Source organism: Crinia signifera, chromosome 5, assembly GCF_055691185.1.
Source record: "Crinia signifera chromosome 5, ASM5569118v1, whole genome shotgun sequence".
Classification (NCBI taxonomy): domain Eukaryota; kingdom Metazoa; phylum Chordata; class Amphibia; order Anura; family Myobatrachidae; genus Crinia; species Crinia signifera.
The window spans coordinates 265,869,479-265,892,050 of NC_139221.1; the positions used below are offsets into that span (position 1 = coordinate 265,869,479).

General features: G+C 42.9%; 1 protein-coding gene across 7 annotated transcripts in view; it reads left to right on the top strand.

Moving 5' to 3' along the window:
• Positions 1-22,572, top strand: part of DIP2C (DIP2 acetate--CoA ligase C (putative)) — a 420,633-nt gene that overhangs the window by 259,650 nt on the left and 138,411 nt on the right. For all 7 annotated transcript variants that reach the window (XM_083188980.1, XM_083188979.1, XM_083188978.1 and 4 more), the window contains 6 exons: positions 9,812-9,903; positions 13,008-13,118; positions 16,719-16,842; positions 17,707-17,816; positions 19,013-19,115; positions 22,199-22,263. In XM_083188980.1, coding sequence (XP_083045106.1) covers positions 9,812-9,903; positions 13,008-13,118; positions 16,719-16,842; positions 17,707-17,816; positions 19,013-19,115; positions 22,199-22,263 — 605 coding nt within the window. The remainder of the gene's footprint in view (positions 1-9,811; positions 9,904-13,007; positions 13,119-16,718; positions 16,843-17,706; positions 17,817-19,012; positions 19,116-22,198; positions 22,264-22,572) is intronic.

The window sequence follows — 22,572 nt, forward strand, 5'->3', positions numbered from 1 at the left end:
AAATAAATGTATTCGTCATTTCCGTTTAGTGAAAATCATTAGTGGTAGAGTTTGGGATGGGATAGACTTACAGTAATGACAGTACATCAGATAACTCAGCTGGAACTGAGAGGAACATGACTATTGGGACTCAGCAGAAGACGTTGAAGCCTCGACTATCACTGGGCCAACATGGTCATTTGGTCGACATTCTATGATGAAATCTGTCTAGGCATGAAAGTCGACATGCTTAGCATATTAAGCCTGCCCACATTTTAACCATCATGACATTCTATTGCCGACCTAATGCATGTATCACCAGTCAGTATTTAGTTCCTTAGATAATTTAGACTAATTCAATTTGCGTTAAGAACATCTAGATTACCAGTGTTATAAATCAAAGCCAAACTCCCTTATTTATGGTGAAAGCTTCCTTCCCCGTGAGCTTCCAGTTCAAAGCAACCTCTGCAAAGTACTGTATGTCCCTCTGGTATTGCAGTTAATGGCTCATCCCACTCTTGTTTATTTATGTAGTCTTTAAATGTTTAAAGTTGCTTAAGTAATTTCATAATGTTTGGTGATGACGAAGTTTAAAAGAGCTACAGTATACAGGTTACAGACCCCCCCCCCCCCCTTATTTCATAATAAAACAGTATTTATCTTATGTCTGAAGTAGATAATTGTGGTGAAGCATCCTGGAACTTGCAGTTAAGTCCTTATTGTCAAAGAAAACAAGCATGTTGGGTTGAGTTGTTTTGCAGCCGGTAAGCCATAAGCGGCCTACCTCTGCTATACACTTGACATTTAAATCCACTTCTTGAATGGTATTAGGTTGTGAGGATTTAACATAATATTTTGGTACTCTTGTTTGCTTGTTTTAAATAATTTATTGTGGTCCAGTCGCTAAAGCCCCCTCATTTTGGCCGAGCGACATGCTTCAGCACGATCACTCTGCACACATCATGGTGCGGCTGCAATGCACACCGTGATGCTGTGTGCTGAGCGGGACTTTGCCTATTTTTGATAGGCAAAGCCCCGCGATCTAGAGAAAGCCAGTGCAAGCAATGTGTGGGACCGCGCATCGCCATTGCTGCAAGGCATACACACTGAGCAATCAGTGCTCCATTTCTAAGTGATCTAGTCAAATCGTTTAGAAAAGAGGCTGAAATTGCCCCGAGTGTATGCCCCCTAAATAGAGATAAGCCAAACAATCAACAATGTTTCAAAGTCAGATAATAACAATATCACAGGAAAAATACAGTCATGTCCCATTAGTATAGCAGAAAGCAAATAGTGGTCTTTTACAAGCTTTGTCATTAGGCTCAACATCAACATCAAATGCTTCTAGCATGCACTTTATAAATGCTAGGTAGAAGTAGATTGGTTGCTATAGGAAACGTCTCCATTCAGCAACTCTATAGGAGACTTGGAACTAATCCTCCATAGAGAGTACAGTGAGCTGTGTAATGACTACTGGGTGAAGTGTATGTTGAAACTGTTTGTTGGCTACCACATTTACTAAATGCTTTGGAGGGATTCAGTACTGAATCCCGGCGGTCGGGATCCCGGCGTTCGGAATCCCGACAGCCGAAATGCCGACAAGGGGGGGACGTGGATCGCCCCCCCTTGCGGGCTCGCTGCGCTCGCCACGCAGCGGGCCCGGTGCCTCGCTACGCTCGGCACACTAATTTATTCTCCCTACAGGGGTGTCGTGGACACCCACGGAGGGAGAATATGTCGGTATTTTGGCGGTCGGGATTCTGAATGCCGGGATCCCGACCGCCGGGATATTAACTGCATCCCGCTTTGGAGATATTGTGAATGCACCTATTGCTTGAGTCTTTTTCCCCATTGTCTCTCCACCATGACTCTTCCTCTGATTCCACCACCTTCCTCCTCTACAGTGGCTAATGACTTAGATTCTCATTCCCTCTCAGTTGACCCCGGTTCTCTCAACACTGCCACTATAATGTAGTAACCTTACTCTACTTTAGAGCGGTTATGGAAATTGTAACCTATTGATTGTTGTTTCTGTTCGACTGCCTCAATGTAGGGAGTTATGTTCCGTACACATGGAGCAATATGATCGCTGAGCAATATATTGCTCAGTGTCCAGTTTTCAACAGTGACCAGAGATGGCCGCTGATAAAACGAGACTCTCTGCTGGGGGAAGCTGCCGGTCGCAGGAGCATGCTCCTCCAACTAACAACCACCCCAGGGCTGATCACAGGAGCGAGAGTCGCCCTGTACACACGGGGATATGGTCGCTCAGCGATTATGGCTGAAAGTGCCCCGTGTGTGCGGGGCTTCAGAGTTATTGAGAACTTCTCTAGAGTTGTGACCATGCACTACTAGTGAACCCAATGCCAAACTAACAGAAACCACTCCACGGCATGACACCACCAGCTGTACTGTAGCTACTGTATACTTTGGCATCAGACCTACATCCATTTAATATGAAAAGTGTAATTTGTGGTTCATTACTCCATAGAATTCCCCACCTATATAAAACTGTCCAGTTGTCTCAGAGTAACCTTAGATGTGCGTGTGCCTTCCGCATCATTTGATGGTCGCCGACCATCAAATGATGTGGGTGTTCCCCCACAGCCTGCGAATGAGTGTTAATGTTAAACATCCATTTGCAGCCCGAGTGTACGAATGTGGCGTGTAAGGGGGGGGCGTGTGTATCAACATTCACAAGGCGGTGGCTAATGGACTTGCAATGCTGCAAATTCACAGCCTTGCGAATCAACCAGAATAAGGTCCTTTGTGCAGGTGGTTCAGGGGGGAAAGGGATAGTCATGGATAACATATAAATCACTATTTATTTCTCTTAATTTTAATGTTTAACTAAAGCTGCATGTCTTTACACCTTTCCTAACTTATGTTTAAAATGGGTAGTAGTTATACAAAATACATTTGGGGTTACCATACAAAAATTACCAGAAGGAATGAGGATTCCATGCAAGGGGTTATTACTTTCATTTCATTGTGGTATGTTTAACTACATTTAATTTTAAACCCAGGCCAAGTTATTTATTTGTGTAAGCACACATATATAATCAATTTCTTTATGGTCACAGGGCTTTATAGAGAGCAATGGGGGAGGTGTGAGCATATCTTGGGGATGTCTTCACACCTTGGCCCTTATTCAGATCTGATCGCAGTAAAAATTTGTTTGGAAAATGGGCAAAACCATGTGCACTGCAGGTGGGTCAGATATAACGTGCGCAGAGAGTTACATTTGGGTGGGGTGTGTTGAAACTGAAATCTAAATTGCAGTGTAAAAATAATGCAGCCAGTATTTACCCTGCACAGAAACAAAATAACTCACACAAATCGAACTCTCTCTACACGTTACATCTGCCCCACCTGCAGTGCACATGGTTTTTCCCATTTTCCAAACAAATTTGTAGTGTGATCAGATCTGAATAAAGGCCCTAGTTGTAAGTACCGAATGCAATCAAATCAGTCTTCTCCCTGCACAACTGGCCTTTGCCCTGCTCCTAAAGGCCTCCATACACTACAATTTCACCTGTTCCCGACGGATCAGGCGGGGAAACTGGCCCAAATCGGATGCCTTTGATGTCCTCTCAGGTCCGATTCGCGGTCCCGTTCGCATCAGACCTGTTTGAAGGTGGGACCTGCATGCGGGTCCGACCTCAGACCCCTTTCCCGGTGGCGGGCAACAGGGTTTGCATGCGATACATCACATGTGCAAGGACATTGCGGGGGGTATTGACTGGCCAAACACTGCTAAGATACATCGCAGTAGTGTATGGGTAACTTTAGAAATGCCGGGACCAGGTCATTATTATCCATTTTCCCCCTCTCACTAACCCTGTATAGTCAAATTAATTCCATTTGGTTAACTGGTTAGTGATGTTAAAAAGTTTACATACCCGTAAATACTAGACTTGCTGCTAGTAATTCAAAGCATCATATCATGTGGTAATGCAAATATAGGGTCAAAATTAAAATATTTGTTATAGTAAAAGGCAATAATGCAGTATAAAGCAGATTATGTATATGGCCGGAATGTATCACATGAAAAGCACTGTCTAGAGCAGTGGTTCCCAACCTTTTTTCTCTCCCGTACCCCTTGATTAAGCTTTTCATTTAGAAGTACCCCCTCCTCTCTATTTGAACTATCCATAGTACTTACAAGTGGAGTGGAATTGAGCGGTATGTGTGTCCTTATGCGTGTCATTATATTAAGGAGTAGCTGAGGAGTAGTGTGTGGTCAGGAATTGAGTCCCTCTGTGTCTGGCCGCTGGCTGTGTACTGTCTCCGAGGTTCCTGCTAACACCTGTAAGATTAATGCCACTGCTTCCTCCACCTGTGGCAGCGCAGGTAGCTCCCAGTGGATTGCTGATCGGACAGAACCGGAAGTGATGTAGCGTGATTTGTCTCCATGGCAATGGGACACTTATCCAGGAGACTTCTTCTTTATCCACCATTACCAATATTATTTTCAAGTACCCCCAACTGGTCTGCAGAGTACCCCAGGTTGGGAACCACTGGTCTAGAGCAAACTGCTAGAGATTAATTTACTAGAATCTTTGTAACTTATTGTATTCACTATTTATCACCTGCTTGTCCTCTTAGAGCCTGTGTCGCACCCAATTAGATATTTGAATGTTCACAGCATCTAGAATAGCAGTGAGGACAGGGAGTTGTAATGAGTTGAGTCACAGACTGTTTGATCATAGAAGCCCACCACTAAAATTCTCATAGTATAGTGACAAATATACCTGCCATACATACTTTGCTATTACTTCACACATCTTTTTACTGCAGACAAAGGGCCAGATGTTCTAAGCTTGAAAAGTAATAAAATAGAGCGTGAAAAGCCACCAGCCAATCAGCTGCTGTCATGTTACAGACAGGGTTTGAAAAATGACAGGTAGGAGCTGATTGGTTGGTGGTGTATCACTCTCCATTTTATCACTTTTCAAGGCTTAGTACATCTTGCCCATAGTGTCTACACCATATTAATTATATAGTCTCACAATGAGCATTGCACCTGGAATCTTGTTGAACATCCATTAATTTTGCTCACACTCTTTGGATCATACTTGCCTACTTTTGAAAACTACTTTCAGGGAGATTATAGTTGGTAGTAGAATTTTGCACAGTGCCCCATTGAGGGGGGCGTGTCATGCTCCACCCAAAGGGCGTGTCTAGTTCCATATATGGAGAGATTGTGAAGAGACATTGTGAACATGGCACCTAGAATTTGGGGTGTGTACTGCTAAATTTGAGTGGAACCTTTTAAAATTACTTTATATCCGAATGTAGATGAGCCCCAAGAGCTACTATACTTGGTAAAGTGCTGGGAAATGTTGCTGATGATTCAATGTAAATGTATCTATCTCTCATTCCTTTTTTCACCAAAAATGTAACAGTTTAATGTGGGCTAGGTTAAATGAGGGAGATTGCTAGACTGAGGGAGAGAGGGAGATTGCTGCTATTTCAGGGAGTCTCCTGTAGAATGCAGGAGGGTAGGCAACTATGCTTTGGATGTGCCATGAAAAATGAGATCCAGTAAACCTTACTGCAGATGCGATGTTCGTTGTGAAACTACCTATTTGCATTGGAGTCGTCACTTAAAACAAAGTGCAAGGCAACTTGCTCTTACTGTAATTGAATCTCCTCTTGATGTGGCATTAAAGTGAAAATTCTTAAAATACGCACTCATTTGGTAAAGCTATATATGAATTCAAGGATTGCTTCTGTTTACAGGGCTTTTGCCAGCTATACTGTACATTGCTTGATACCCCCATATATTGCATACTTGCCAGAGACCTACAGTACCCCCTCCCCACTGCTCCACAGCCAAATCAGAAAAGCAGGGCAATTTGTCCTGTTTCATGTACAAAAAACGCACTTCATATTCTGAAAATATTAAAATAAGAGACCTCCATATTACTGCTTCCTGAGATGAATCTGCTTTCCTGACACGTAATTTCAAATCTCTGTCCATTTATATTTATAGACTGAAATTATATGCGCAAATTGAGTCTAAAATCAGTAACTTCATATTGCTTTCAGGAGTTATTTATTGCTTTGACCGGTCAGTGGATTTCATCCAAATGCGGCTCATTTTCCTTACAGCTTGGTATGAACAGATATCTCCAACCTGTGCCTTGTGGCGAATTTTGTCACTATTTATTTTTAGTTTACAAAAAGAAACAAAGTTTTTGGGTACTTGTTTAGTTTCACAGCGGCCGATATATCGGATGTGATATCGGACTATATATCGGACGATCCGATTCAATTTTTTACCTGTTCATAACCCCACTATCCACTACGCATGGAGTTGAATTCATATAGTGGGAGGGGACGCGGATTACTGCCCTCCCTCACACTATATAAAATAAAGTCCATGCGTAGTGGATAGTGGGGTATGAACACGTACAAAATCGCATCGGATCGGCCGATATATCAGCCGCCGTGAAACTAAACAAGTACCAGTTTTTGTTACTGTATGTACAGAAATGTGCTATTTCTGTCTGTGTCATTTTTCATTGTATGAAGTGATTGAAGTCAAAATAACGTTAAAAAAAGCAAAAAAAAAGAACTGTAACATAAACATTATGCAGGCATCCATTTTTGTGGGTGGTACGAACAACAGACTGATGTCACTGGTAACTAAAATAAAAAAAAAATAGTTTTGCCTCTGCTGTGTAAAGGTAAAAGATCTAGATTAAAACAACAACATAAGAAAATCATGCATGGCTTCCCTTACATTTATAAGCAGTCACAGATACCAAAAGCATCTCTACTGCAATTTAAAGCTGTTATCGCTTTTATGGTTTATTTTCAGAGGAGTCTACAATCCCTCTGCTGATCTTCCACTCTGCCCCTTCTCTTATTACTCACCAGTTAGTGCCGATTAAAAAAGAAAATACAAACATATGTTGAATATTGTGATTTTGTAAAAAACATAATGAGTGACATTTTCAGAGTGCAGTCACACGGCCAGATGTAGCAAGCTTCAAAAAGTGATAAAGTGGACAGTGAGAGTAGCTGATTGGCTGGTTGTCTACCTCCCATTTTTCAAACCCAGCCTGTAACATGACCGTTCAGAGCTGGTTGTTTATCACTCTTCACTTTATCACATTTTGAAGCTTGATACAAATCTAATTTATATTTCCAGTATTGTCTCAATTTGTCATTTTTTTAATCTAATCATATTGGGGCATTACTGTATTGATAGGTTAACCCTCAAGGGAAAACACATTTATGTATAGCTTTGGTGTTTTTATAAAACAAGCATTGGACTACAGGCCCTGCGAAAACCATTACGATAAAGCCCATGTATAATAAATGGGAAGGAATTCCTACACATGCTGTATATATACCATGGGCTTTTTCTTGACATCTGGCTCAGAATAATAAAATTATAGTTGCCCCGGAGATGTTTCTAATATTGGTCCGCTGCACATAATTATGTCCAAAGTTTTATTTTCAAAGTATTATTTGGTTTTATTAATGGATATTTATATAGCAACTACAAAATGTATTATTATACTGCGTAGTTTAGAGACTACTTTGTCATTTACATTAGTTCCTGTCCACAGAGGAGCTTGTAAGCAGTATTCCTTACCACACATACTGTACACACATGAAGGTCACACATGTCAGAAGCCAATTAACCTGAAAGCATCTGGCGGACTCGCAAGCGCAGGAGAATCTTCAAGCCCCCGAATGAACACATGACCGCAGGACTGTGAGGCAACCATATGAACCAGCATATTATTACAGATGTATGCCCATGCAACTATCCGCAATACTCTACTGGTGTGAGGAAACTGCCAGGTCGTCTCTGCAACTTTCTACCCAAAAATGCACCTAAGTTGCAATGGAGTAGAAAAATTCTGTGGTTGCTGCATTGTAGCAATAGTTACACAGATCCAGACTTAGCTGCACACAGATTATACAATTGTCACATATTAAATGTACTGCCTCCTGGTGCATTCTAGTTGCATTGCAGTGCATCTAGGATGCATTTATGGGTAAAAAGGCGCCTGGCGTTAGCAGTCGCATGGGGTTATGGGCAATAATGCATGAGGGCACATCTGCATGTTACTGAACAATAACATTAAATTCTTTAAAAAAAATAGTATATTATTCAAATATAATTTTTAGAGATGAGCGGGTCCAGATCTTTGAGATCCGAACCCACCCGAACATCGCGATCCGAGGCGAGATCCGAGGTGACTTGGGAGTTCCCGCCTGAATTCCGGACCAAAAACGAGGCAAAACGTCATCATCGCGCTGTCGGATTCTCGCGGGATCTGGAGGGTGGTTGGGATCTGTGCTCTGTACTGTGCGCTTTTGTTTGGTGCTGCAGTGCTCACTCGATTAGGGTCTGCATGCAGAGGCTGCTGACTGTACACGAGTCCAGTGTACAGGGGCTGCAGGGGCTGTGTTCAGTGTGACAGGGGCTGTGTCCAGTGTACAGGGGCTGTGCACAGGGGCTGTGTCCAGGGTGACAGGGGCTGTGTCCAGGGTGACAGGGGCTGTGTCCAGGGTGACAGGGGCTGTGTCCAGGGTGACAGGGGCTGTGTCCAGGGTGACAGGGGCTGTGTCCAGGGTGACAGGGGCTGTGTCCAGGGTGACGGCTGTGTTCAGTGTACAGTGGCTGTGTCCAGAGTGACGGGCTGTGTCCAGTGTGACCGCTGTGTCCAGTGTACAGGAGCTGCGCCCAGGGGCTGTGTCCAGGGTAACGGGCTGTATCCAGTGTCCATTGTGACGGCCTGTGTCCAGGGGCAGTGTCCAGTGTACAGGAGCTGTGCCCAGGGGCTGTGTCCATTGTCCAGGGGCTGTGTCCAGGGTGACAGGCAGTGTCCAGGGGCTGTGTCCAGTGTGACGGTCTGTGTCCAATGTAAAGTAAGAGAAATAAATAAAAGTAATAAATAAAATAAAAACACATTTCTGGAGGATGATGGAGGAGGAAATAGTGGGAGATCAGCAACCTGATAAGTGCTGAAGCTGCTACCATCAGTCATGACAATGATTGGTTTGTTAAACTGTGCATGTCCTGTATACAACATAAGGGTGGGTGGGAGGGCCCAAAGACAATTTCATCTTGCACCTCTTTGTATTTTTTGCTCTTTGGAGCATTTCTCTTTTTTTGGGGGTAGTTTATTAAACTGCCACCCTGTCTGCCCCTGCAGTGCCGATCTGCTTCCAAGATGTGCCAGGTTGGAAGTGTAAGGTCCACATGTATGTGATGCCCACTGCTATCGCTTAGCTTACCAGCTACCTCGGTATAACCTTTTTTTGCCCAACTACAGTCAATGAAAACAATTTTGTGTGCTGTGAAGTGATCAAAATTGACTAGAAATGAGTGGAAACTAATGTTGTTGAGGTCAATAATACTTATGGGGCAAAAACAGGCCCAAATTCTGTTATTTTAGCCATTTTTAGCAAGGGTGGTTTTTCCAAACCAATCCAGATCCAAAACACGAAGGGAGATCCAGATCCAAAACCAAAACCTGAAAAAGTGGCCGCCGCACATCTCTAATAATTTTCTGCGGCATTGTATCCATGTTGTTTTAATGTTTAATGTGCAATAATAATCTGCGATCGTGGTCTGGAAACTGCTTGCAGAGTTCACAATTTATTCTGCTTATAGCACATGTATTATATACCAAGTTATGTATATATGTAGTTTTCAAATAAAACATTAAACATTTGTTTAAATGCCTTACTTGCTATTTTGCTATAGTATGTATGCACATTGAGGCTTTTGTCACATGAAAATATGCTACATTTTATTAAGGAGGCTTTTTAAAAGGCAGTTTTTGTGTTTTTTAATTAGGTAAACTATGGACCAGAAGTATGAAAGTTGCCTACAATATACTGCACAAGCTGGGAACAAAGCAAGAGCCGATGGTCCGGCCTGGAGATAGGGTAAGACAACATGCTTTGTTCTCTTGGCAAATAAATGTTGAGCATGGCATAGAAGCAGCAGATATCTATAGTGAATGCTTCCATTTTGTATGCCACCTACTTGGGGTCAGTAACATCACTGATACCCTGCCTAATGACTATTCACAAGGCCTGACGACTGTTCACAAGACCTGATGACTGTTCACAAGGCAAATGGCCGGTGATGTTGCGGGAGCTCATTGCCCACCACTACACAATAGGAGATTTTGAGCTCAAAATAACCTAGTGTGTATGGGCCTATAGAATAAAATAAAAGATAAAATGCAGTAATAATTGTATTGTGTACAGATGCTACTTACAATGTTCATTATTATGAAACAATGGAGGTGATAAACCACTGAAAAATAAGAGTTTCTAGCAGTTGTTGTAGTAACTAGCAGAGATAAATGTTATGTAAAGTGCTCCTTTCCTTAAGGGGCCTACACACGGGGAGATGTTGCTGAGCGATCTGGACAATGTAGATCGCTTAGCAAGATCGCCCAGCACAGCGATGTGTCAGTGATGTGTGCTGAGCGATCTGTCAGGGCCAGTGTTCTCTCGTGAGAACACTGGCCCTGACCAGCGATTAACTAGATTTATCCAGCATGCTGGATCTTCATAGCCGGGGGATAGTGATGTGCGGGCCACCCATAGCTAACGCTATGGCCCCTACACACAGAGAGATGTAGGGGCCTTTTCTAAGCCACGGGTTCTCAAAGTTGGTCCTCGGGACCCCACACAGTGCATGTTTTGCCGGTCTCCTCACAGAATCAAGTGAAATAATTAGCTCCACTTGTGGATATTTTAAAATGTGTAAGTCAATAATGAGTGCACCTGTTGGATGACCTGGAAAACGCAAACTCTGTGGGATCCTGAGGACTTCGTTTGGGAACCAGTGTTCTAAGCGATCTAGTGAGAAGTGAGATGGAATTGCCCCATATGTAGGCCCCTTAAAACAGACCTGTCTGTAGGATATTAACAGTCAGTATTTATCTGTCTAATGAGAACAATAACCTAGAAATGTATGGGGGCAAATGACAATCAAATATTTGCTCCCAAATACTGGAAAATAGACAAAAACAATTGAGTGGATACATTGGTTACTGTATATCAGATTGATTTAAACCAGGGCTGGGCAATTGCGGCCCTCCAGATGTTGAGGAACTACACATCCCAGGATGCTTTGCATTAGTTTTGCTGTGTGGCCATGCTGAAACTGATGAAAGGCATGCTGGGATGTGTAGTTCCTCAACATCTGGAGGGCCGCAATTGCCCAGCCCTGATTTAAACGCTTTGTCTTACTGACTGTTGTTTGTTTTCCAGTCTTTGGGAGCAAACTTTTGATTGTTTTTTGCTCTCATACAGATGGAGCGCCTCTCATTATTGCTGGCGCTGCGCCAGAATCTGGCGTAGAGGCACCCCATCTGACTGAGACACGCGTGTGTCTCAGTATCCCGTCGGCGGGGGGACGGGAACCCTGTCTGTCTCCGCTTCAGGGAGATGGACAGGGTTAGGGGGGGGGTGCGGCGGGGACCCAGGGTGACCATCGGCGAGGCTGCGGGGACCCGGGGGGGAGCCCCATTGTAAGGCGACGTGTGCTCATCTCGTGCTCGCGCGTCCCTTTACGGCGGCTGGCAGGGGATGGCGTATGGCAAATCTTCCGCCATCCCCTGCAAGAGCGAGGCCCGCTCCATCTGTACATTTCCAGGTTTTTTCCCCCACCAGATAGATTGGACAGATATATCTTTAGGTGTGTACCTAGCTTCAGCAAGTACTTTCTGTACTACAGATACCTAGATAGTTCATCTATCTTTCTAGCAATTCTTTGACAGCTAGCTTATACATGTAGACTGAAAATAACAAAAGTACACATTAGCAGATGGAAATACTAATTGATGCTATGTATTTTGATTTGATTATATTCTTAATACTGTGTGCTGCATATGACGATAGCCTTGCTTAATTAATGAGTATAGTGTTTTACAAACTTTCATTGATCCCAAAAAATATACAGAAAAAAAACTAGGAATCTATAAATAAAAAGATGACACAGAGGTGTCTCTCCATTCCGCTTCTTCCACACTTACAACAAAATGTCACTGCACTGTAAAGGCATAATTATCTTCTAACACTGTAATTTCACAGCTCTATTCCCTCAAAGGGCAGGATTTCAGCAAGGACTTACAGTGCAGATGGGATTCATACAATCCGTTTACATTTACTCCATCTCACTGGTGTATAAATCTAGAATAACCATTTTACAAATCATTTTTTCCATCCTATGTGGGAGTAAAACCAACTAAACCTTTAATTTCCTTCAAAATGAAAGCAAATCTAAAGGAAGCTTTTAAATTACCACTGTATAACTTGCTCATATTTTGGGACCAGAAGTATAAAGCTAGTGCTTAAGAAATACTTATAAGGGTTTGAGTACAAAACCTAGGCATTCACAATCCTGATGATCAGGATACTGACAGCATCCCAGTAAGTCAGGCATGTCCAAACTATGGCTCTCCAGGGGTTGTGAAACTACAAGTCCCATCATTCCTTTCCACAGTTTTGTTATTAGGGAATGCTGAAACTATTGCAAGGCATGCTGGGATGTGTAGTCTCACAACAGCTGGAGGGCCACAGTTTGGACATGCCTGCAGTTAGTATTTTAACCCCACCTCTGCCACAGCATAACTAGCCGTCCATTCCTACAACATAACCTGAATGGTTTTTCTACAAAAAAAAAGAATGTGTATTAACATTGTAATTTCATAGTTACATAACTAATCAAATACGAGGTGCCGTACCCCTAATAGTAGCAGAATTAATATCCAATTTAGCAAATAAGAATTACAAATGAAATATGAATGTACTGGTTAACCTCTGGAGACCTCTTTTGTCACAAACACTGACTTATTATATTATATCTGAGGTATATGTAATGGTTTAAATAGCTTTTATATACTATTTTATATATTATCTAACAGAATTTGATTGTATTAGGTTATAATTTGGATTGCAGTCTTTATTCTGTAACACAGCTGATGAAGTGAAACCTATTTAGATGTGTTTGTTAACATGTTTGTTCCATGTAGGTAGCCCTCGTCTTTCCAAATAATGACCCTGCTGCGTTTATGGTGGCGTTTTATGGCTGTCTGTTAGCTGAAGTTGTTCCAGTTCCCATTGAAGTGCCACTTACAAGGAAGGTGAGGTGCTGTAACCATGCAGCTGCCAGTAGGGCATACAAAGTGTAACACATTGATGTCCCTCTTAAAAGATAGAAAATGCACAGCTTACGAATAACGACAAATAATGGGGTATTCAATTAGCCGTGATAAATTGAACCCAGCTAATTGATTCACGGAGTCCGTTCTCCCAGATAACTGGCCCAGTGGCAGGAGAAACAAACTCCCCACTAAGGGCTGTTGTTTTCGGAGCTGTGATTGTGAAAATATGTGGATCTGGGAGCGTGATTGCTCAAAACAGCAGCGAGCAAAACATATGGAAAAGCTGTTTTTATAAAACATTTTTCTGCGAAGTGTAAATTGAATTAACACTTAATGCTGTTGAAGATACCTCCCTTTAACTCATGTAGGAAATACTCAATGTAAATACTAATGATTTGCTTTTGGATATAAGGCTTAGGACAGTGCTTCCAAAACTACAGTATGTTTTCAAAGCCCCCTTACAGTCAGGGGTTTTAAAGATCTCCATACTAGGGGCAGGATGTATTAATATACATCGCCGCCCTTCGCATAACAGCCGCCGCGATGCTGCCGCATATGTACTAACATATGCGGCCAGCATCGGGTTGCGGTGACGGAGACCCCCGCGATACCTGTGATGTGGTCTGCGGGGGTCTCCGTCACCTCCCGGCGGCTGCCAGCGTCCCCCTGCGTCTCCTCCTCCCCCCTGAAGCCGGATGTCCTCCCAGCTGTGACACCTGGGGGAGGAGGAGATCAAAGGAGGACGGGAGGGGGAGGGGGCGCGGACGGCAGGCGGCGAAAGAAGCCCATAGGCTTCTATTGGGTATCGCCACCCAGAGGGTGGCGATACCCTACAATGCATTGACGGGGCGGCGGGGTTTTAATACATAGGGAAATGCGGTAAAACGGGTGTTTTACCGCATTTTCCCCGTTAGTACATCCCGCCCTAGAGCTCAGGTGCCATAGGGGTTCATGTATCAAGCAGCAAAAAGAGGGAAGTTTCCCATAGCAACCTATCCGCTTCTATTTATAGTGTCATTTTATTGAATGTATTTCCTTTAAACATGAACCGTTTTGGAAACACTGGGCTAAGATGACTGACATGTATGATACAAATAAAATAGTTTAGCTTTTTTGATAATCATTGTTTGATACTGCCGCCTTGGGGAAACAAATAGTTAAGTAAATAGATAAGTAAAGCTGTTATTAATGCAGCGATTCGTTAAATAGAGGCCTGTATGACATGTTTTCTCCGATAAGTATATTGGCTGTCGCACACCCCTACAATTTCCTGTGCGATTTGAGTGGCCTTAGCAGTTACCTAGAACAGTTTTGCCATGTATTATATGTTACCGGTCATATTTTCTAACCTTTATTGCTATAGGGAAATGTACTTTTCACCAATCATGTATTTATATGATTAGGAATAATTTACAGATTATAATATGATTTAAAAATGTGACCCGAATTCCACTTTAAAGATGTAAGAGAAACTTGAAGAAATAGATTACGTGACATGACAGAATTGAGAGAGTTTGTGTTATCGAAGGGGGAGGAATCTGAGGTGCAGTGTACTAGAATGTCTATGAATGTGATAAGTATGTCCCTGTATACAGAAAGTGTCGCTTTATAATTACCTGAAACTCAAAACTATCCATTTGCCTATTTGGAAAATAGGCCCCCATTTACTAGTGCGAGATGGGCACTTTTCATGCAATTCTGATGAATTGTTGTGATGGATCGAATGAAAAGTTTCACAACAGGGGTGAAAGTTAATGCCGCCTGAGTTCAGAGGCAGTGCGAGATGTCCGCCGAACTCCTGACTTTTTTTTTTTTTTTAAGACCATGCCTTGCAAGTTAATTCCCCCTTAAAAAATGTCCAAGTTCGGCGGACATCTGGTACTGCCGCTGAACTCAGGCAGCATTAAATCTCACCCCGCATGTCCTTTTCCTACGATTACGATACGAGGCACTATCCAGTGTGCATCATAATCACGATCTCCCGGACTGCCACAATGATCTATCGGACCCCACAGCCGTGACTGGAAGTGCATTCGATACATCATTTGCATAAAAGTCGCATATGAGGCATCATACTATATGTGGTTCAGCAGCCCAGGAGCTGCCGGGTGAGTTGGCTGGGTATCGCATGAGAGTACCGCATGCAGTAACTTGCACTAGTGGATGGGGGGCTTTACCTGTTACCTCTGTTCATATCTGTTGGTTAGTGAATCCTCTGTAATGCAGCCACTATAATTGTATATTCCAGAATAAGGTGTACTGTAGGTCCTGGGCAAATCAATGCACTAGGGCCCTAACACACCCATTCATGAGAACCAATGAAAAAAATCATTACAATCCCCTCCTGTGGTATTGCGTGGCCTCTGCACATACAGTGAAGGCCGTCAGCATGCTGATTGGTGGATGGCTGGAGCGATCTACCAAATTAAAGACTGACAGCCAATCACTGTCTGGCTGCAGGCTGGGAGGAATGTAGAGACTGCTGCTTTGCGGCTCTGATTGTGCGACCACCACTACTTAAAGCAGGGGTGGGGAAATTTTTTTGTGCCAAGGGCCGTTTGTATGGAGAAAAAATCCTTCGGGGGCCATATCTAAAAATGTATCTTACAAATTGTCCTGCTGCAGCCGTTCCACGCTTCGGTGGCTGCCGCTGAATAGGACTGACAGTATCCAGCTGCTGTTGAATCAGAGGAATCTTGCTCTTGAATCAGAGAGAACTACGGACCTCTCACAAGAATTCCCCTGTAGTTGACCCCTGGCAAAGCCGCCAGGTGGGTGGGCGGGCCACTCAGACTGGCTACGGGGGCCGCATACGGCCCCCGGGCCTGAGGTTCCCCACCCCTGACTTAAAGGCACCTTTGGATTGGGGGGCCCTAGGTAGGTGCCTAGTTTGCTTGTACATTAAGATTGTCCTGCCAGGGGTGAATGTAATATCGGTATGCACATTACCATATTCAGAGACTTTTGTAATGTTAGCTAAGAAAAGTATTCTGAGTACGATACAATGATGGATGATCTAGAATCCTAGATGAATTAGAAGACTGACTTTATGATATTCTTGAGTTGAAATCACAATTTAAACTAAGCTGGAGAAAGTAGATTTATCAGAGATGCGTATGTGTATCTATTTTTATGCCACATATTCATAAAGTCGCTCTACATCACATAGCTGTGGAATTAGCTTTACTTTCATTCCTCCCAGCTCAGCTTGACGCTGCGGGGCTGACAGAAGTCTCAGTCTCCTCATAGACCGGGTAGCCTGCAGCTGAAGAGATGACTAACTGCGAGATTATTTAAAAATATGCATCTTGCAGTAGAGACACGCGCTCGCTCCGATTTGTCATTGTAGTTTTCTATGGTGTAACAGTTCGGAGGAGCGTGAATGTATTTTGATAAACATGACCTTCCTCCGAATGGTATAATGACCAAAACAGGACGAAAAACATCCTATTACGGTAGCTGCATTTTTACAGATTTGGAATAATAATGATACACTTTTATATTTCTGTGAAGTGCGATTGTGCGTCATACTATCCTTTGTTCCAGTGTCATAATGTTGGATGTTCTCTCCTTAATCAGGATGCAGGAAGCCAGCAGATTGGGTTTTTGTTAGGAAGCTGTGGTGTTACCGTGGCCTTGACTAGTGATGCCTGCCATAAAGGACTGCCAAAGAGTCCCACCGGGGAGATACCACAATTTAAAGGTGGGGACCCATTATGATCATGTGACTGGGAACATGTGTTAGTTATGCGGTGTTACAGAATTCTTCTCTGTAGCGTGGGGTTTGCACACCTCCGATAAGGATCACTGTAATTGTGTTTTTATCCAGACACCTCAATTAAATTGAGGATCTTAATGAAAGATTATAAAACAGCGTGACAGTGATTTCTATTCAAATATGATCAAATTAACCCTATCTTTTTTCCACCTCTTCTCTTACCACTCTGCTTGGTCTTTCGTTTTTCTTCTCTTATTGCGGATATTGCTGCTTCAGTTTATCACTGAAGGGCTACATTGCACATCCCCCAATAACTAATGGTGCAGAGAGAGGTGGGTGGGAGCGTGTGCTCTTTGCCTGGGCCTTTTGGGGGGTCCCGATGAGGGCCTGAGTCCTACTCCCCCGTCGCAAAGAGCCAAGCAGGTAGACAGAGGACAGGGTGCCGCTGCAGCAGCCCCTTTCCCCAGCAGAGCACACGCTGCTCAGTGCTGTGCTGGGGGGATAGGCATCTGCAGCCTGTCCACTCTCTCCCTTCTAGGTGTGCAATCACACTCGCACACTGCTGCCCGCCGGATTAGACACCAGCGTGTCCGGTCATTTTTTTTTAAAATATGAGTCTTGCCACACCTCCTCAATTGACCATAGCACCTCTCCCATTGACCATGCCCCTATTTTTTTCCAGGGCCCAGCTAAGCTGTCTGCACTTCTGCCCTGAACTAGTAATCATTATACAGTACACGCTTCACTTGCTGCTGCTTATGCTTGTAATGTGATATTTGGTGTTTGGCCATGCTTTTTGCTTTATATAAATAATGTATCAATTACTGTTCCTGATTTCATCTGTTTAAGGTTGGCCAAAGCTCCTTTGGTTTGTCACAGAATCCAAACACCTGTCCAAACCTCCTCGTGATTGGTTCCCACATATCAAGGATGCAAACAACGACACTGCCTACATAGAGGTGTGTACCTGCCAGTCTCTTCGGGTTCTGGTGTTTTCTAAGGGTTGCACGCAGAGTTGCTGGGTCTGCGTGATGCAGTGGAAGCATGATTTATTAGGGTTAGGGGGGTGCGAGCGCCCCCTTCCAGCGGAGGCTGGCGATTCAATCGTCAGCCCCCAGCTGAATGAGGGGCACTACATCTGTAAATATGCAGTAGGACCTCTGCATTTGAATTTTTCACACAGATTATGCTCTTTTCAGGAAACCAAATCTAACTCTCTCCTAACATGTTACATCTGCCCCACCTGCAGTGCAGCATAGTTTTGTCTATTTGGGAAAGGTTTTGCAATCAGCTCTGAATCAGGGTCTATATTATTCTTCCTATATTGGCAGCTGCGGTAATCACCCAGTGTGTATCCAGCTTTAGTATGTTTATTTTATATATTGGATGTGGTACTTGCTATATAACTGCAGTTAGTCTGTAATGTATTTATTGAAAGTGGTACTCGCTATATATTATAGTTATTCTGTAATACTGGATGTGCTATATACAGTAACTGCAGTTAGTTCTTCTAGGTAAAGGCCCATATACACTGGGCGACTTTGAGCTGAAAGTCGCTCAAAACAGCAGGTTTGAGCGGCTTTCAGCTCAAAGCCGCCCAGTGTATATGCCCCGGCGGTGAGCGTTGCTGCTTGCTCCTGCATCATTGCTGGGAAAGCTGCTCATCTGCTGGTTATACTAGTAGACAAGCGGCTTTGAGGATGGCTTTGCATAGTGCTGCGCTATGCAAATCCGTCCGCCCCCCTCTGTCGGAGCCAGGCAGGAGGAAAGTGGCTCATTGTGTATGCACTGAGCTGCTTTCCCCCCAGCGATGAATGCGATCACCACTGTCCATACACGCTGGGCATAGTCGCCCAGTGTGTATGGACCTTAAGAGATTTCAGAAAGATGCTGTTTCTTAGTCCTAGGACTACCAGCAGATCAACTTGAAAAGGTTGCGGGTTAGGGACAGAGGTCAGAATGCGGACAGAAGCAGCCCTCTGGTATGCAGTTGGCAGATTTAAGGACATAGCTGTTGACCAGTGTACAATGGAGCTGTCTTTTAGATTGTACCATGTGGATAAAACACAATTTTTTCGATCTGTTTTTGTCCTTTATTTTATAAACCTTTTGTAAGTTTTCTTCCAATACTATTTGTGTTTTGTGTCTTTCCTAGTATAAAACGTGTAAAGATGGCAGCGTGCTGGGAGTGACTGTGACAAGAATTGCCCTCCTCACACATTGCCAAGCACTAACACAAGCCTGTGGCTACACAGAAGGTGAGTATGGCACAAGGGAAATACAGTACTGTTCTAGCACATTATATGATACCATTAACACTGTCAGAAGGAACATTAAATAGAACGTATTCAGAACAATATAGACCTTGAGTAAATGTTATGGGCTTACTTTCCAAGGCTTGGAGTCGTGGGAACCTGAAGACCGCTTACAGGAAATGAGTAAAGACAGGCATGTGAGGAAGGGGGCCTCGCCAGCCTCATGCCAATTTCTCCGTGTACTATGTTAATTGGAGTTCTGCGCTAATTAGAGTTAACATCGAGAAAGATTATAATTTTGTCAAACTAAATCATATCCTATTTAAAAAAAAAAGTTATCTGCACTAGAATACTGAAAGCATTTATTTATATATTGTTCTTTTTATCAACTAATTTGTATTTCTATTGGAACTTTTAAATACCATTTGCTAATCTGTTATACAGTATTTTTAACACTTGGTATCTGTGTGAGACTAAGAGGTTTATTGACTGAGATGGGAGTTGTATTGAAGACTGGATATTGCCCATAGCAAACAATCAGATTCTACTTCTTTATGTAGCACCTCTTATATATAAATAGATAGAATCTGATTGGTTGACAATATCAACATACTAGTAGAATACCTCCAAATTTGTTTCTTCCCACCCATAGAATGACAGTATCTTTGATTGAAGGGAATCAATTGTATACTGGTTGCAAATTGTTATCTTACAAAAGCCTTTAGAAATGAAGAAGATACGTTATTATCTTGATATACAGTACTATGGGAAGTATTTAGGAGGCATCCAAACTAAAACTTTTTCTGATGTTTTACATATATATATGTTTGACATCTATATCAGACATGTCCAAACTATGGCCCTCCAGCTATTGTGAAACTACTAGTCCCATCATGCCTTGCCAAAGTTGTGCTATTAGGGAATGCTAAAACTATGGCAAGGCTTGCTGGGAAGTGTAGTTTCGCAACAGCTGGAGGGTCACAGTTTGGATAGTCAGGAAGGGGGATGGTTTGGGGGTGATCGCACAAGACTCAGAAATGAAGAGGACCCCTGTGTAACAATTTTGGATATGTATTTATAGGGGTGTGCTACCTCAGGACAAGAATATAGACATGTAAGGAAAGAGAAGAATGTCCTTTTGTTAGGTGCACCTCAAAGAAAAAAACTCTAAAATATAACTTTTAATAGTTTATTTGTAAAAGGCTGCGAAAATTTAAAACCATATAACAGACAAGGGTGGGTACATACACATATAAAAATGGGGTGGCAGGCAGGTGTTTGCTGACGGTACACATTTATTAGTGCTCTGTGAGATAGCGGTGTGTGGGGTTAACACGATGTCACTGTTATAACCCTGTTAGGCGGAGATTAGTGTTATTCCGCTGGCAGGGTCTGGGTGGGTGCCTCTCTCATAAGTGACTCACTCTACTTTATACATAGTATGATGTGCTTCAGGAAATAAAATATAGACCTGCTGCATATGCTGTGTTTATGCTCACAGACAGTGCTGCAGCTATAATATCAGAGATTCATCCAGTGTGTCTACTCCGTATAATGTCGAAGTGACCTCAACACTGGTAAAACAATATAGAAACAGCAGGTATTTACAGAGGATGGTATCACTGGGGTTAATTATACACCCAGTTTGTGCTGTAGGGGCATATGAGCCTCCAAACAGATACCTCTCTGTATAGAGAAATAGAGACCCAATGTGCGGTATCTCTACTAGTAGCACATCGGTAGGTAGGAGCCCTAATAAGGGCTATAGAGTCACCACACCGCTAAGACATAAATCATAATGCATTAATATGAAAAATAATAAATCAGCTAAACAGGACTGCCTGCGCACCGCTAGCCGGCACGCGCTTCGCAGTTAAGCTTCCTTAGGGCCTGAGGAAGCTTAACTGCGAAGCGCGTGCCGGCTAGCGGTGCGCAGGCAGTCCTGTTTAGCTGATTTATTATTTTTCATATTAATGCATTTTGATTTATGTCTTAGCGGTGTGGTGACTCTATAGCCCTTATTAGGGCTCCTACCTACCAATGTGCTACTAGTAGAGATACCGCACATTGGGTCTCTATTTCTCTATACAGAGAGGTATCTGTTTGGAGGCTCATATGCCCCTACAGCACAAACTGGGTGTATAATTAACCCCAGTGATACCATCCTCTGTAAATACCTGCTGTTTCTATATTGTTTTACCAGTGTTGAGGTCACTTCGACATTATACGGAGTAGACACACTGGATGAATCTCTGATATTATAGCTGCAGCACTGTCTGTGAGCATAAACACAGCATACGCAGCAGGTCTATATTTTATTTCCTGAAGCACATCATACTATGTATAAAGTAGAGTGAGTCACTTATGAGAGAGGCACCCACCCAGACCCTGCCAGCGGAATAACACTAATCTCCGCCTAACAGGGTTATAACAGTGACATCGTGTTAACCCCACACACCGCTATCTCACAGAGCACTAATAAATGTGTACCGTCAGCAAACACCTGCCTGCCACCCCATTTTTATATGTGTATGTACCCACCATTGTCTGTTATATGGTTTTAAATTTTCGCAGCCTTTTACAAATAAACTATTAAAAGTTATATTTTAGAATTTTTTTCTTTGAGGTGCACCTAACAAAAGGACATTCTTCTCTTTCCTTACATCACAGTTTGGATATGCATGACCTATATCATTGATTGTTTCCTGCTGCTCTAAGAAGTATAAGCAACACTGTAGAAAGCTGTACAAAAAGTGCCATGCTGAGGTCCTCCCACAGTGGTTCCCAAATGTTGTGCCTAGGCACCTTGGGATGCCACGAGGCTCTTGCAGGGGTGCCTCAGGTTGGTGGTCCAGGACTTTATCAAATTATTTGTGGCCATAGTGATAGGCAAATCCAGTGCTAGCAGCTGTTAATCATAAACTATGTGGACAATCAGAAGCACAACTGAACTCCACCACATAACTGACCCTAGGGGTGACAGACATAAATCTTATTTCATGCACAAAATTCAAGTGCTATGGACATGGGAGACTTAAATATAATCAGTAAATTTCTTATTTTTATTTACGTTTCTTTCTCCATAGCGGAAACCATTGTGAATGTTTTGGATTTCAAGAAAGACGTGGGTCTGTGGCATGGAATCTTGACGGTATGCTATTAGTATTCCCATGATTCTTCCTTGTTCCCTGAAATGTCTGTTATGGTGCATTGTACTGGGATTGTATACTTATTTTGTTTAAAATAATTTGTCAAAGGCTGGAGTTCTTACAATATTTTATATTTTAACATCTTTTGTTTATACAAGTAATGCTGTGTACACACTGTACAATCCAGCATGAGTTTTTGACTATATAGTCAAAATCACATGCAGATCGTAAGCAGATCGCACAGGTTTTTTACCTTGCGATCCCGATGCACGCTCCTGTGACAACACAAATCGAAACCCAGATAGACAGGG